At 37.4% G+C, this 15,677-nt stretch overlaps 1 protein-coding gene across 1 annotated transcript in view; it reads right to left on the reverse strand.

Moving 5' to 3' along the window:
* MLLT3 (MLLT3 super elongation complex subunit) overlaps positions 1 to 15,677 on the reverse strand; it is a 300,966-nt gene that overhangs the window by 112,250 nt on the left and 173,039 nt on the right. Inside the window, exon 3 of the mRNA XM_023728567.1 lies at positions 493 to 575. Coding sequence (XP_023584335.1) covers positions 493 to 575 — 83 coding nt within the window. The remainder of the gene's footprint in view (positions 1 to 492; positions 576 to 15,677) is intronic.

Below are 15,677 nucleotides of genomic sequence, written 5' to 3' on the forward strand. Positions count from 1 at the left end.
ATAAAGTCTATGTGTTCTGTCAAATATGTACTGCAAAAAACGTTTAAAATCCAGTAGAATCCATAATATTGCAATTTGAAGTAACTGTGTGTGTGTATCAGCTAGACATAAAATGAGATTATTCTTTGTAAGCCTCAAAAATTCTGGAAATACAAAAATGAGAAAAGAAGCATTTCACTGTAAGACAATAATTTATCTTTTCTATTTTACAAACATATTAATCTTCTTTTTCAAAATGGTAATCATTCTTCTCTTAAAAGGAACATTTAGTGAATTTCCTATAATCTGACTTCATATAATAGAACTTATCTTTTTTCTAGCCACTTCCTCTGTAATTAAGCATAATGATAGCCAAAATTCCTAAAAGACAAATTTAACTTTTATTTTAAAATCATGTAGTGATAGAAGTGCTTATGAATCAAAATTATTTTAAACATTATTTGGTTAATGGAGGATCTTCTACAGAAAGATTAACAGGTAAAGATTACGTACCTTGTTTTTAAAATAAACTTCAATTGGCAAAATGAAACCAGCATACCCAGATTCTTCTACTTTGTAAGGTGGATCTTTGCACACTGCAACATTAAAAAAAGAATATAGGTGAGATAGGAATAATAGACAAAAATACATTCCTTTTTATTTAAAGAAAATAAATAACATCTCATTCTACCATCTAGATCACCCCCAATTTTCACTGTCCCTTGGGGATTCCTCAGCCCAGTCCCTAATCTATCATTCACTTCTCCAGAAACTGTAACAATATTTCCTATTTAAAGAAAATATTTAAGTTGTTTATTGAAATCTGAGTGGGGTAGAGTGCGAGTTCATCACAGTCAGCCATAATCATCAATGTCTTGACCTCTAGCTGTTATCACCTTGCCCTAAAGCTTTAGGAAAACTGAAGATAGCTCCTTATGACCCAGAGCTTAAGAACAACTCTGAGCTTAAGAACAACTCTAAGCTTCCGGAGAAAAGTGTCTAGCCTTTGGTGTAAATCACTCTACCTCTAAACCCCTCACATCTGTGAGAAGTCTTGATTTCTATTCCCACATTTTGCAGGGGGTACCTTCCTTCCTTAGACCATCGCAAACCCAGAATCTCCCAATAGTATCAATAGTATGGTTTTTATCTCACTAAAATGTCCACTAAGCCAAAATCAACCCCCCCCCCCACACACACACACAAACCCATTGCCACAGAGTTGATTTCTAACTCATAGTGACCCTATAGGACAGAGTAGAATTGCCCCATATGATTTCCAAGGCTGTAATCTTTAGGGAGGAAACCCTGGTAGCATAGTGGTTAAGAGCTATTGGCTGCTAACCAAAAGGTCAGCAGTTCGACTCCACCAGGCACTCCTTGGAAACGCGAGGGGGCAGTTCTACTCTGTCCTATAGGGTCGCTACGAGTCGGAATCAACTCGACAGCAATGGGTTTGGTTTTCTGGTTAATCTTTACGGAAGTAGACTACCACATATTTCTTCCACAGAGTGGCTGGTGGGTTCGAATCACCAACCTTTCGGTTAGCAGCCGAGCGCTTAACCACCGTACCACCAGGGCACCCAAATCAACTGAAATTACTCTAGCAAAGAACTGTATTTTGGTAGTACCACAGGAAGTAAAAATGTATATGCTGAGTACCAAGGAACATAACCCTGGTACCCCAAGTCCTCTTCAACAGGGCTCCAGAAGACCTTTCCATGCTTCCTCGCTTTGTTGCCTACCAAACCTGCTGTACTTCATTTAAATACATTGATTTCCCCCAAATATGCCAGCATTTCCCACCTGTGCCTTCTCCTCTTGTTATCCTAGCACATCCTGAAGCTGCTCTTGATATCCTTTGCTAGTTCAAATTCCAGCTTCTGCACAAAGCCTTTCCAGAACACAAGGTACTACCAACTCTTCTTTTACACTCTCAAAGCATTAACTGCCTGAATACTTGCTTGACACTCAACAGATTCCCTTATTACCATATATTCGGCATCTCAACTACTAATTTCCTTTCATTCCTTAAGGACAGAAACAGTGTTTACCTCAGGGAGGTAAAAAGAGTCAAAGGTTCAGGGTATGGTATCCTTTATACCTGGGTTCTAATCACTTATTCACCTCATACGAGGCAGGCTATCTCTGGAAAGTTACTTCACCTCTCTGAACCTCAGGCTCCTCTTCTGGACAATTGCTGAGGCTTAAGCAGGATGATGTATGCAAAAGACGAAGCACAGGATCTGGCGCACATTGAGTTCCCAATAAATGACTGAAGTGAGGCTGGAAATCTAACTATGAAGTACCCAATCATCTGTAACCTTTTCGGATAGTAACAAAAAAGGAAAAAGCAAGTAGAGAGCTCCAGATTTGTATCAGGAGATTCAGGTGCACAGTGCTTGACTAAGGACTCTCTAGATAGCCTCCATTTCCTTCCCCTTTAAACAGGAGGATAACGCCATCTATACATCTGTTAGCATGGCTGTCAGGATGCTAGAAGACTATGTGTAGCAAACTATAAATGCAAGGCATTTTTACTACAGATGATGATAATGTTCATGAAAATTGGTGAGACATTCCACTAATATAAATATGGTTACAAAGAGGTGTATGAAGACAGGATTTTAATGCTTGGCAGTCTCCTTTAGCCCATCTTAGGAAAACATCCCCAAACTGACATTAATAAGAAATAACTCAGGAAGGAGATATCTCACCTGACCTTACAAGTTTCTCTGTTAAAAATAAAACAGCAAAAGGACTCAATCCTGCACCCACTGACCACCTGCCATGAATATTCAAATACCCTGAACACTGGGGGACATGCCACTAAATGTACTGAGAGCCCCCAACCCCATCCCAGCCAGAAGGCTTATATTACACACAGAACATTCCAGGCTGCAGAGCTCCTTTTTAGAACAGCCGATTCAGTGTCCAGGTTGCTTGGATTAAACATGCCAATGTCATTTGAAGGAAGTTTATTCTGTGGGCTGTTGAACATGGCAGAGAAGTTATAGCTGTTCCTCTGTACACCCTTTCGTATATGTTGCGAACTGGGAGTCTGGTCAATATATGTGTTACATCCTGCAGCGGTTTTGAAGGGTTTGGAGGGGGGAGGGTCTTGTTTTGTTTTACAGTGCGCCTTTCATGGGGCACTTGTGTATACTGGCAAGTGACCTACGGTCATCCGTTTTCAGCCTGTGACCAGTTTATCTTCTTTATTGTGGCAGATGCCCTGATAGCTCCTACATGTCAAACTTGTGCCCACTATGTCAATGCCATTTGCAAATATGACCAAGACTCTCTTAGTAAACTAAAGGTTCATACACAGGTGTGTAGATCGAATTAGACATAGAGGAGACTAACAATGAGGTACACGAATAACACACAAATGTTTATTGCTCACAAGTTCACAATTAGAGAGGGGTACCAACGAGGGCCAATGGGAAGTTCACACAGAGGAATGAGCTCAACCAGCAGGTGGGGTGCAAGCCAGGGAGTAACCCAGAGGCTATACCTTCATTGGGGTTTAGAGTGTTGTTCGGTACATTTCCCACAAGTATGTAGGGTTGGTGGGTTTGAAGTATGCCCAGCTCAAATTTCTAGGGGTTCTGGGAAAACTGGGGCATAAGGTAAGGAACATCTAAGTTAAATAGCTAAATGAATGACTTATCTGTGTGGGGTAGAGGCAGAAGAGGAGCTGAAGAGAGAAACTAAGATGGAGACCGAGGCAACAAATTACGTAACCCACAAATTGGCTTTATAACAGTATAATTCATTTTCTCTATTCTGTATGCAAATTGCTCCTATTATAGGAAACAGCTGTTAGTGAGCACATCTTATACTTGAAGATCTTAGATTTTTTTCAACCCTCCAAAGGAAATGATCTGTAATGTATTAATATTCTAGAGAAAACTGGTTTTATAAGAAATTGTGTACCAACTCATACCTCAATTATTTTTAAATGCAATATTTTCATAAATAACAATGAACAATGTCTGTAAATCACCCTGAGTTCTTAATCAGAAGCATACTATAGAAACTCTGTATAGTCAATTAGCATGCCAGAAAAGCAGTAGCAACGTAAATACAAACTTATAGTTCTAATTTGAAAGAAAGTCAAATTATGGAAAGTTGTTTATTTTTTTATTTGGGTATTTTATGATAAGAATCATTAGCATGAGTTTCCAAACTAGTTCTAAAAAAAGAAATAGGAGTTAAAACTAAGAAACATTTTAGCCAATATGGAGAATACATAAGATATAAAGCAATTATTATTATTATTATTTTAAATGTAACATCATTCTCAATTTTATTCTAATTGTGCTTTGCCTCCTTTTGTATAACAGGCTCATTGTTAAAGGCAGGTTTCCCACTGAACTTCCTTTTTTAACATCCTATAAGGTATTGTGTCCAAGGGTATGCAATAGGTTTAATTGTTTTTGTTTGGTTTGGTTTTTTGAGCAATTATTTTTTAACTAGTAGAACCATAGTTGGGATCACCTTCTGTCACTCAGCAATATTTGTTCAGTATACTTGTACAGTTCCTGCCCTAGCGCGTCACAGTTAGGTGGTGCAACGGTTAAGTGCTCAGCTGCTAACCAAAAGGTTGGCAGTTTGAGTCCACCCAGCTGCTCCGAAGGAGGAAGACCTGGAGATATGTTCCGATAAAGACTACAACCTAGAAAACCTTATGGGGCAGTTCTACTTTTTCACATGGGGTCACTATGAGTGGAAAATCGACTGGATGGCACCTAACAACAGCAACAACAAGCATCTTATACCCTTCGACTCATCTTTCTTGTTCTTTTTGCCAATTGTCAATGCCTTCTGGCCCTCCTCCTGGTCCTCTCTGACAGGACGAGGCAGCTTCCATTTCAGAGGCCACTCCCAATCTAAAATTTTATTATTCTAAAGAGGAGTCATAGTGCTACTTCTAACTTAAAGGGAAATGCATTTTGTTTTTTAGTATCTTCATTTAAGCCTAAAACATCTAACAACTAAACATATCTGCTATTAACACAATCAGAAAATCGGGACAAGATAAAAAAAAACCCAAAAAACATGAACAACAAAAACAAAAACTGAGAATCATGCTTGAATTTTTTTAAAATGTATTTTGCTGAAAGCTTTTTTCTTAATTAGAGAAGAATTCTACTTTTATTAGACCATGAAATAAACAAATACTGAATTTCTTTAACAGATGCTGCCTCCATGAAAAAAAATTCTGTAAATTAGATTTTCATTTTCTTGTTTCCATTCTTACTATGAAGTCAGATTAAATCTACTCAGTAAGACCCTGTTTTACATGTATAAATCAAATCAGAAATCTGATTCCTCAGGAACTTGATATAATTTAGTTAAAGTGGCATATCAACTCAAGTATTAAGGAATGAGACAACAGAACATACTGACAGCATTTATGAGAAACACCATGCTTCTAAAAAGCTAGAATAAAAAATTAAATCAACTGTTCGCACATTAGGCAAAGTACATTATGTAAAAAGCTCTTGAGTGTTATGATTTTAGTATATATTGCACTTGTAACATCCTTGTTCTTAATCACACTGAAGCATATTACATTGCTTTTTAAATAAAATGTATCCTGCCACAATGCAGTTATATCTTAATAGTATTCCAGAACAGCATGCCCATATGAAAGTAGGTGGATGAATACGTTTATGCCCTATTCAAGAAGATGAAACAGCTCAATAGAAAGACTAAGTAAGGCTCCTGCCAGTGGCTGAATCTTAAAGTCAAAGAGAAGAACACAACTCAAACCAAATATTACAGGCAAAGGTCAAACAAGAGAATAATTAAGACCCTAACTTGAAGAGAGAGCTAATATTCACTTATTCAGGGTAAATCAGGAGAAAAATCCCTTCTCTTAAAGTGTGATCATAATAACTTCGACTGAGTCAGTTCCAAAAGATAAATTACAAAACCGAATGAAGGTGAGCTAAGTTGCAAAACAGCCTTTACAGAGAATCACCTCTATTATGAGACTATTAGACCGTAAGGATAAAACCACACATTAAAACCTTACTTTATCATACTTAAATAATAAATTCCAGGTTATTAAATGTCAAACACTAATAGAAATAGGTACTCTGCAAGAGCTTTTCAGTTAATTTTTGTAGAACTCTGTTATAGTTCAATGTATTTACATAATAGTAAAAGGAAGTTTACCAAGAATAAGCCAGCAATTTATGTTACCAGAGTTCTTTTTCATTTGTTGACTTGAATAGCTAGCCACCAGTCCCAACCCATTCTAACAGGGGATTTAACTAAATGGATGAATATATTTTTCTGTATGTACACATACCACCTATGAAATAGAAATATAAACTCAGCTATAAGAAAATCTGGCAAGTATAAAATGCTTAAAAAATAGGAAAAAGAAAAGCTACTTATCCTGCTAGTAAATATTTTTGGTGTTAAATAAATCATACCTTTATTATTATCTCTAAGGAAGAAATTATTTGAAATTTGCTGCCTTTAAGTACCTTACTGTTCTCTGTCATAAGTAGGAAGGAAAATGGCTTATTTGCAATGTATATGTGTTTATTGGGGAGGGGGCAGTATGTGTGAGAGCAGATGCATTTATTTATAAATAAATCATCATTATAAAATATTAAAAACTTCTTCCTGTGATATTTTAAATTCTATTGTTTAGTCTCCACCCTCCACAACCTCAAATTATGTTGGATGGATTCAAAGTTTATGTACCAGCATTTCTTCATGAAAGTGGAATACCAAGGAAAAGGAATTGATACAGTAGGAAAAGCTTACTTGGTTTTTTCAGTAGCGTTTCTGGTTAATTACATTTACTCTATGGGCATGATATGGGCATACATGTACTAATTCTCATGATTTACTTAGTTCATTTGGTGATTTCAACGTCATTGTCCAAAAGTGTGGCTATTTAGAGAGAGACTAAATCAGATAGTGGGTTTTTCAACATAGGAAATTACAGTGCATGGAGTGAAAAATTTTTATAAAATATGGTTTTATAAAATCATGCCATCCCAACATAAATTTAAATAAACCAAGCTTTTCTCTAGATGAGGTTGCAGTGCCTCCAAACCAAATCCCTGAAAGATTGCTAATGTTACATAAATCCATAACATAAGGAAATAAATAGTGCGAGAGCTCTGACAGCAACCCCTTTTTACAGATGGAATATGACAACTTAAGCAATTTGCCCATAGGTCAGGGAGCTAATTCCTGGCATTCAATCAATAGGTATTTATTAATGGCGTCTATGCCCAGCACTCTGTGCTGGATGCTTGGGAAATGCATGAAAAGTGTTTTCTTTTTTTGCTTATTTGTATCTTCTCATTTTTTACAAAAACAAAAATTCTTAACTGTATAATAAAAGAAAAGTCTGGAAAACAGTTATGCAAATTCAAGAAGTGTTTGGAGGAGCCCTCTCTAGGATTTGCAATAATCAGAAAGTCAGGGAGAACTGAGATCTGGGTCTCCCACCTGTGTTTTCCTTTCACTATCTACCTTTAGCCTACCCCCCGCCAAAAAAATCCCAAAAACAAAACACATGTTAATGGTTCCATTTCACAGAAAAACCAGATTTAGATTCAGCTAATCTGTGTTTTACATCTTGCTCTGACATTTACTAGCTATAGTAGCTAACTTTAGGCGAGTGACTTAACTTCTTCCTACTTCATATTCTTCCATCCATAAAATAATAAAATAAAAAGCATTATTTGTAGATCAAATTTGATATACTATGGATTTTACGTGAAAATTGTTTTGTAAATGTTAAATTTCTACCAAACATTAGTCATAGCACACGGATATTCTGCCAAAAGGTGTGTGTACTTCCACTAAAAGGGGGCAAGAAGAAGGTGCAATCTAACCAAAACATTTGACCAGCCAAGAGTTAGGTGATAGAGGTATTAAAATATAGTGTTTGACTTCAAGGACTTGTCTCATTATTTTATGGATATAGAACTCTAGTTTAAAAAAAACAAAAAACATTGCTGTTGAGTCAAGTCCAATTCACAGTGACCCCACGTGTGTCAGAGTAGAAATAGGCTATTTGATGGTTGATCTTTTGGAAGTTGATTACCAGGCCTTTCTTCTGAGGCATCTTTGGGTAGACTCAAACCACCAAACTTTTGGTTAGCAAGCTGAGCACTTAAATATTTGTGTCACTCAGGAACTCCTAAAACTCTAGTAGGGTGTGGATATTACACTGTCGCCACCAATATAGCAAGGAGAATGAAGACTTAGAAAAAAAAAATTAGGATAACATTATACTTTTAAACTATTAAGATAAAAGAAATTACATAAGTTTGGAATTTTCTTCATTTGTTTACAAATATGGTTTACTTGGACTTTGTATTTTAGTTTAATGCTCTTATTACCTCTACATTATCCATAACTTTGGAGCCCAGGTGGCACAGTGGTTAACAGCTCGGCTGCTAACAAAAAGGTCGGCAGTTCAAATCCACCAGCCGCTCCTTGGAAACCCTATAGGGCAGCTCTACTCTGTCCTATAGAGTTACTATGAGTAGGAATCAACTCAACGGCAATGGGTTTGGGTTTGGTATCCATGACTTTACTCTTAGCTTTATTTAGATAACGTGTTATGGCTATCAAAATATATTTCTAGGGATTGGTTTTCATATTGAAAACCCAGACACTAGATAACTCTATTGAGATTTCCATGTGCCTTAAAATTATTGAGGTTATAGAAAATATAATAACAAATCGATAAACAATTTTTTCAAGTTGTCAGTGAATTTCCTGGGGTGGGTTAATCTTCTGGGATGGTTCCTCCCACCACCACCAACCAATTACTTCCAACAAGTATGTTGCTGTTTATTCACTCACTCCTTTCACAAACACTGCACATTTATCAGACACCAGGATGAAGAATGCAAGCATGAATAAAGGCTTGTCCTCAGAAAGACTGTAATCAGATATTTTCCATCTAGACATTTTAGATCCCAGTTAAGAATTGCAACTCACAGGTGCCAAGTCTCTACTATCAATAGTTGAACATTCTAGATTGAACAAACTTCAGGACTGTGGCGACCCAGGGGTTAAGAGCTTGGCTGCTAACCAAAGGGTCGGCAGTTTGAATCCACCAGCTGCTCCTTGGAAATCCTATGGGGCAGTTCTCTGTCCTATAGGACCGCTATGAGTAGGAATCGACTCGACTGCTACAGGTTTTGGTTTTATATAGAAATTGCAATGTGAGCATGTGCAGGTTTTTAACTTAAAAGTTCTTGTTAATAATGTATTATTTAAAAGCATTTTATGAGTCATAAGCTGTAATACAAATACTAAATAAATCAAATTTACAAATATCCTAAATTCCAAACCATATCATTTACTTAATATTATCAGTTCATCAATGTAATCACAGTTTAATCATCCCCTAGTCAGTCAAGATTCGATCGCCCTTCATAACAAACTTCATCTGCTGTTCCTTCCATTTCTGCAGTGTTCCTAGCACTACACTTAAAAAAAAAAATTCTTAGCTAGGACTCCACTAATTACATTACACAAGAGCAGTGGTCTCTGGATCGGCAACATCAGCAGCATCTGAGAAATTGTGAGAAATGCGTATTCTCAATCCCTACCCCATATCTCCTGAATCGGCTCTCGGGATAGGCTTTAGCAATCTGTTTTCCCAAGCTCTGTAGGCGATTCTGGTGCACACTCAAGGGTGAGAGCCACTGAACTAGCGATCCTCACACACACTCACCACTCACCCTCGTCAGAGCAGAGACGCGCTCTCTTTTCTTCAATCACTTATTCTCAGTGCTTCAGTCACACTGCTGTTTTCTCCTTCAACAACTGGGTAAAGTTACTTCTTTTATCCCATAAATTACATCACTTTCTAAAACATTAATTTTTTTAAAGAACTGTATAGGATGATCCTCTAAAAATTCATTTTATGTCAAATACTATTTTAAAAATACAAAATGGTTATAATGTTCAGTTTCACCAACTATAATTTAAAAAAGCAACAAAAAGAAGAATGACACAACAAAATGCTCAAGAGTAAGATTTTTAGTGTGATAATAACACAAGAGGTATGTCTGTTTACTGCTCAAGCAGTCCCTGCCAGGAAGAAACAGGCATGGTCATGGAAGGAACTTTCTAAACATCAGATGCTTAAAACAGTTGCTTTTCATTGGTTGCTAAGAAGTAGGATTGGATCCAAACTGAAAATTAAACCACCAGATAATACTCAAACCTTTCCCATAAAAAATGAAAAGGACACAGTAATCCCATAATGTCACTGCCATGAAAACCATAAACCTAAAAAAAACAAAGTGAAAGACAACAAAAAACCAACTATGCTAAGAAACTCAAAAGAGTAAAGTAGCTGCAGGCTGCTTCACAGTAGTGGACTCAGAGCTTGGCCCACATACAACAATGAAGTACAATACATAAATAATGATTGTGCAATTTACAAATTACTACTGTACTACTTTGTAGTGATGGCACAAATAGAATTTATTGTACCATGCTCTTTCTTGATGTCTATTCTTAGAGGCTAGAGATGATGCCCAACAGAGTGTCAAATGCCTAAAGACATGGAATAAAGTTGGCTCCCTTACTGATGATAAAATAACCAGCTCCTTGACACATACAGACTCTGACCTTACTGCAGCTGCTTCTGATTTCCAAGTGTCAGCTGGGAATATCTTTTTCTGTCTCTCTGTTCCTAAACTTGCAATATATCATTTCTGCGGACTTCAACATTATTTCTATAACTCTTTAATTATTGGACTGCTTTGAAACAAAAGACTCTTCAGTAATTTCAGCTTAAGACCACACAGAAACTTTTATAATAACTGGCTTAAATGAGTTGAGCAAATTGGAGGGGGGGTTTGGAGTGGTAGTAAAGAATTTCTATATGTTAGACTCTAAATGCTAGCTAAATTTAGAAGATTAGACCACCCTGAAAATTAGGTTTGGGTAGATATTAATGTCCAAATGTACCTGTGGATACCTGCATTTTCAATAACTAGCCAACTCACAATTAATATTCATTATGCTGAATCAATTATTCTCAAGTTACTGCTTATAAATGGCCTATCCATTGTCAGTCTGCACCTATATAGGAATCCATACACTACATACTCTATATGCTGCTGCTGTTATTAGCTGCCATTGAGTTGGGTCCCAAATCATGGCGACCCTATGTGTGACAGAGTAGAACTGCGCCATAGAATTTTCTTTGCTGTTTTTTTTTTTGTTTCTGTTTTTTGTGCTTTAAGTGAAAGTTTACAGCTCAAGTTAGTTTCTCATACAAAAATTTATGCACACATTGTTATGTGACCCTAGTTGCTCTCCCTATAATGTGACAGCACACTCCTCCTCCTCCTTTCCACTCCGGATTTCCGTTGTCCATTCAACCAGCTCCTGCCACTTTCTCCCTTCTCATCTTGCCTCCGGACAGGAGCCACCCATTTAGTCTCATGCATCTACTTGAACTAAGAAGCACAGTCTTCATGAGTATCATTTTATGTCTTATAATCCAGTCTAATCTTTGTCTGAAGAGCTGGCTTTGGGAATGGTTTTAGTTCTCGGTTAACAGAGAATCTGGAGGCCATGTCTTCCATGGTTCCCCCAGTCAGTCCAACCATTAAGTCTGGTCTTTTTACTAGAATTTGAGTTCTGCATCCCACTTTTCTCCTGCTCCATCAGGGACTCTCTGTTGCGTTCCCTATCAGGGCGTTCATCGGTGGTAGCTGGGCACCATCTAGTTCTTCTGGTCTCAGGCTGATAATCTCTGGTTTATGTGGCCCTTTCTTCTCTTGGGCTAATATTTTCCTTGTGTCTCTGGTGTTCTTCATTCTCCTTTGCTCCAGGTGGGTTGGGACCAATTGATGCATCTTAGATGGCAGCTCACTAGCTTTGAAGACCCAGCCGTGACTCACCAAAGTGGGATGCACAACATTTTCTTAATAAACTTGGTTATGCCAATTGACTCAGATGTCCCCTGGAACTATGGTCCCTAGATCCTTGCCCCTGCTACTCTGTCCCTCGAAGTGTTTGACTGTATTCAGGAAACTTCTTAGCTTTTGCTTTAGTCCAGTTGTACTGACTTCCCCTGTATTGTGTGTTGTCCTTCCCTTCATCTAAGATAATTCTTGTCTACTATCTAGTTAGTGACTACCCCTCTCTCTCCCTCCCAACCCCCGTAACCATCAAAGAATGTTTTTGTGTTTAAAACTTTTCTTGAGTTCTTATAATAGTGGTCTTATACAATATCTGTCCTTTTGTGACTAATTTCACTCAGCATAATGTCTTCCAGATTCATCCATGTTATAAGATGTTCCATGGATTCATCATTGTTTATTGTTGCATAGTATTTCATTGTGTGAATATACCATAATTTGTTTACCCATTTGTCCACTGATAGGCAACTAGGTTGTTTCCATCTTTTTGCTATTGTGAACAGTGCTGCAATGAACACGGGTGTGTATATATCTATTCATGTGACGGCTCTTATTTCTCTAGGATACATTTCAAGGAGTGAGATTGCTGGATCATATGGTACTTCTATTTCTAGCTCTTTAAGGAAGTGCCAAATTGATTTCCAAAGTGGTTGTACCATTTTACATTCCCACCTCTTTGCTGTAATCTTTACAGAAGCAGACTGCCAGACCATTTATCCACAGAGCTGCTGGGTGGGTTCGAACCACCAATCTTCCAGTTAGCAGCCAATCACAAACTGGTTGCAAGCCACTTGCGCCAGTCAGGCTCCTATATGCTGTATATACTCACCCATACACTGCAAGTCTCAGTCTACACAACATCCCCTGCCTTCATTCAGCGGAAACTTTGAGCACCACATCTTAGCTTTTATCCCATCTTGATATGATATCAACCTACCTACAGCCCCCTCTCCGATCCAGCTGTTGGCTCAGGAAGACAGTGCCTCAGGCAGTTTGATCAAGGAAGAGAAAAAAGCAGACCAAGGAAGTATTCTATGACTATAACTTAATGAGGACATCTAGGAACTGATTCTGAAGGTAACATCCATGGAAAGCACTTCAAAGAAATGCATTCATTTGCAAGAATATGCTCTAATATGTCTATTCAAAATCCCACCAGGATTCACTGAATATTTTTAAATGATTGATAGGTGCAAAGGAGTAGTGTTCCAACAGATGAAGTACTTTATTATCATAAGGCAATATCCGAGACTCATAGCTGAACTAGCATAACTTGATTCCATGAATTTATCAAAAGACTATGAGCCTAGTATGGCCACTCACCACGCCAAAGCCTCAAGGCTTTTTGACACTGAAGCAATGGCAAGAGAAAAGAAAAAAAGAGAGAGAAATAAAGAATGAAAAACCCACTGCCTTAAGAGTTGATTTGTGCATTTTAAAGGTCAGTATGATTTATACAAACTTAAGGCTCCAGGTGAAGTTATTTGTGCTGATATGATGGCAGCTCTAGAAAGCAGAAACTCAAACACAGCAGAAATGACAACCACTTGATTGTTAACAACTATGCTTTCTACAGTAAATTTTTATAATGTGAAAGAGGGCAACCAAACAGATATCCCTCAATAATTTATATTAAAAAGGCACATCATATATCCCTGTCTTAACAAATTTTTACAAAGATACCCATCAAATCCCCCCTCTTAGAAGCCATCCTGCATTCTATTAACTTGATGATAAAATTTCAAATTCTGATCTGTGGCATTAAAAATAAGGCACAAATCTTCTTATCTGATGTTAATAAATGCATAAGACTGTGTTAACATATATTAGACAGTTTCATACAACGTGCTACTATTATGCTGCTGTACTGAAATGACTCATACATATATTGAAATATATCATTTATAACTGATTCAATATGGTGAGTGGCTAATACGTTTTAAAAAATTAACAACCTAGCCCTAAGGTCCTTGGGTTAGGATTGGAAGCCCCCTATTTTCATATTGGTTTTACCGGGAAAATCACATTTGACTTCCATTATTTTGACTTATATTACCTACCTTTCCCAGGAATTTGGCATACTCTAATTATGAGGGCTACTGACTCACCAAAGTTGAGTCTTTCTCCAAAATACATATTTCATTTTGATGGGTTGAAAGCAGCATATCAGCACAGCCATCAGTCAGGGTGTTATTTCAGTTAGCAGCACAACTGTCCAAATGGAACAAACTATGCCTTTCACTGATACCTATTTTCCTAAATATCAAGTATGAGAATGCTACCTAAAAATCTCTCCAATGGTTCTAAATTTATTTGATCCAAAAACAGGAACTGACTGTCTCAACATTGAAGCTCCTATTTGGTGAACACATTTCTGGAGAAATGCTGCATGATAAATATGAATAATAAACCAGGTCAAAAACTGGTGCTGGAGCAATGCATACATTCTCTTGATTTTGAGCTATCTTCTCTACAGGTTTTGAAGACGTAAGTCGATGTGTTTGTTTTTTAAGCATGTTGTCGTTGCTGTTGTGTGCTGTCCAGTCCATTCCAACTAAGAGTAACCCTATAGGACAGAGCAGAACTGCCCCCATGGTGTTTCCTAGCTGTAATCTTTATGGGAGCATATCACCAAGTCTTTTCTCCCACGGAGCCACTGGTGGGTTTAAATTGCCGGCCTCTCAGTTAGCAGCTGAGTGCTTTAACCACTGCACTACCAGGGCTCCTTTTAAGCATGCTGTTGTTAGGTGCTGATGAGACAATTCCAACTCATAGCAACCCAAAATGACAGAGCAGAGTTGCCCCATAGGGTTTTCTAGGCTGCAGTCTTTACAGAAGTAGATCACCAGGTCTTTTCTCCCACAGAGCCACTGGATGGGCTTCATTTAAGCATGCTAGAGACACCCAAATCAGATAAATACTTCCAAACAGAGCCCCTGAGAAAGCAACTTTACTTTAATGACTATATCCCAGAATCAAATATGCAGTTCAGCAAAAGAGTTCCTTGTAGTCTTCAGCACGCTGCACCCATATGTTCCTCCTTTATTATACTATGTAAATATAAGGTACAGCAATCGCTTGTGAGAGGATATCAAGAAGAAGAGGGGGAAAAAGCCAGAGAATTTATATCCTTAGGAAGAAAAAGTAATGTCCCCTTAATTCAAAAGTTACAGAGGAATAGATGTTAGAGAAAATGGTAAATATAATTTTAAAACAAAAATTAAACAAAAGTTTATAAAATTACGCTTGAATCTCTATTAATTATATCATACCTGGTTGAAGTTTCTTGATAACACTGATGAAATCCAATCTTCTAAGCATTTAAAATGAATTTCTTTTCACATTCCAAGACTATATATTCTCTTGAAGCGCCTCTATGCCCATCTAAAAATAAGCAGTGTCTTCATCCTGAAGCACTCATATTTTCTTTTATTTCTCAACATTAAACATGGAATTGTTAACAATGATTATGATAAAAACTAGCAATTGGCTAAAATGCCATCATTTAAAATTCATGTCAATAACTGTGGGATATGTTATGGAATTTATCCTTTAACACAAAACAAAATAAAGTCTTTACTATCTGTGGATAAAAGCCAGGCTTTAAAACCTATGGTCTTTTGTTTTTTTCCATCATGCTATAAATAGTTTGACAGACAGTTTCACCTTTAATTGAACTAACTCTGGCTAGAACAGGGATATGGACTTCTGTCTCCTCCCTTCCCGGTGGCCCAGTGGGATGAATGCCGGAGG

The sequence above is a fragment of the Trichechus manatus genome, unplaced genomic scaffold (genome assembly GCF_000243295.1).
Source record: "Trichechus manatus latirostris isolate Lorelei unplaced genomic scaffold, TriManLat1.0 scaffold00025, whole genome shotgun sequence".
NCBI classification, from domain to species: Eukaryota; Metazoa; Chordata; class Mammalia; order Sirenia; family Trichechidae; genus Trichechus; species Trichechus manatus.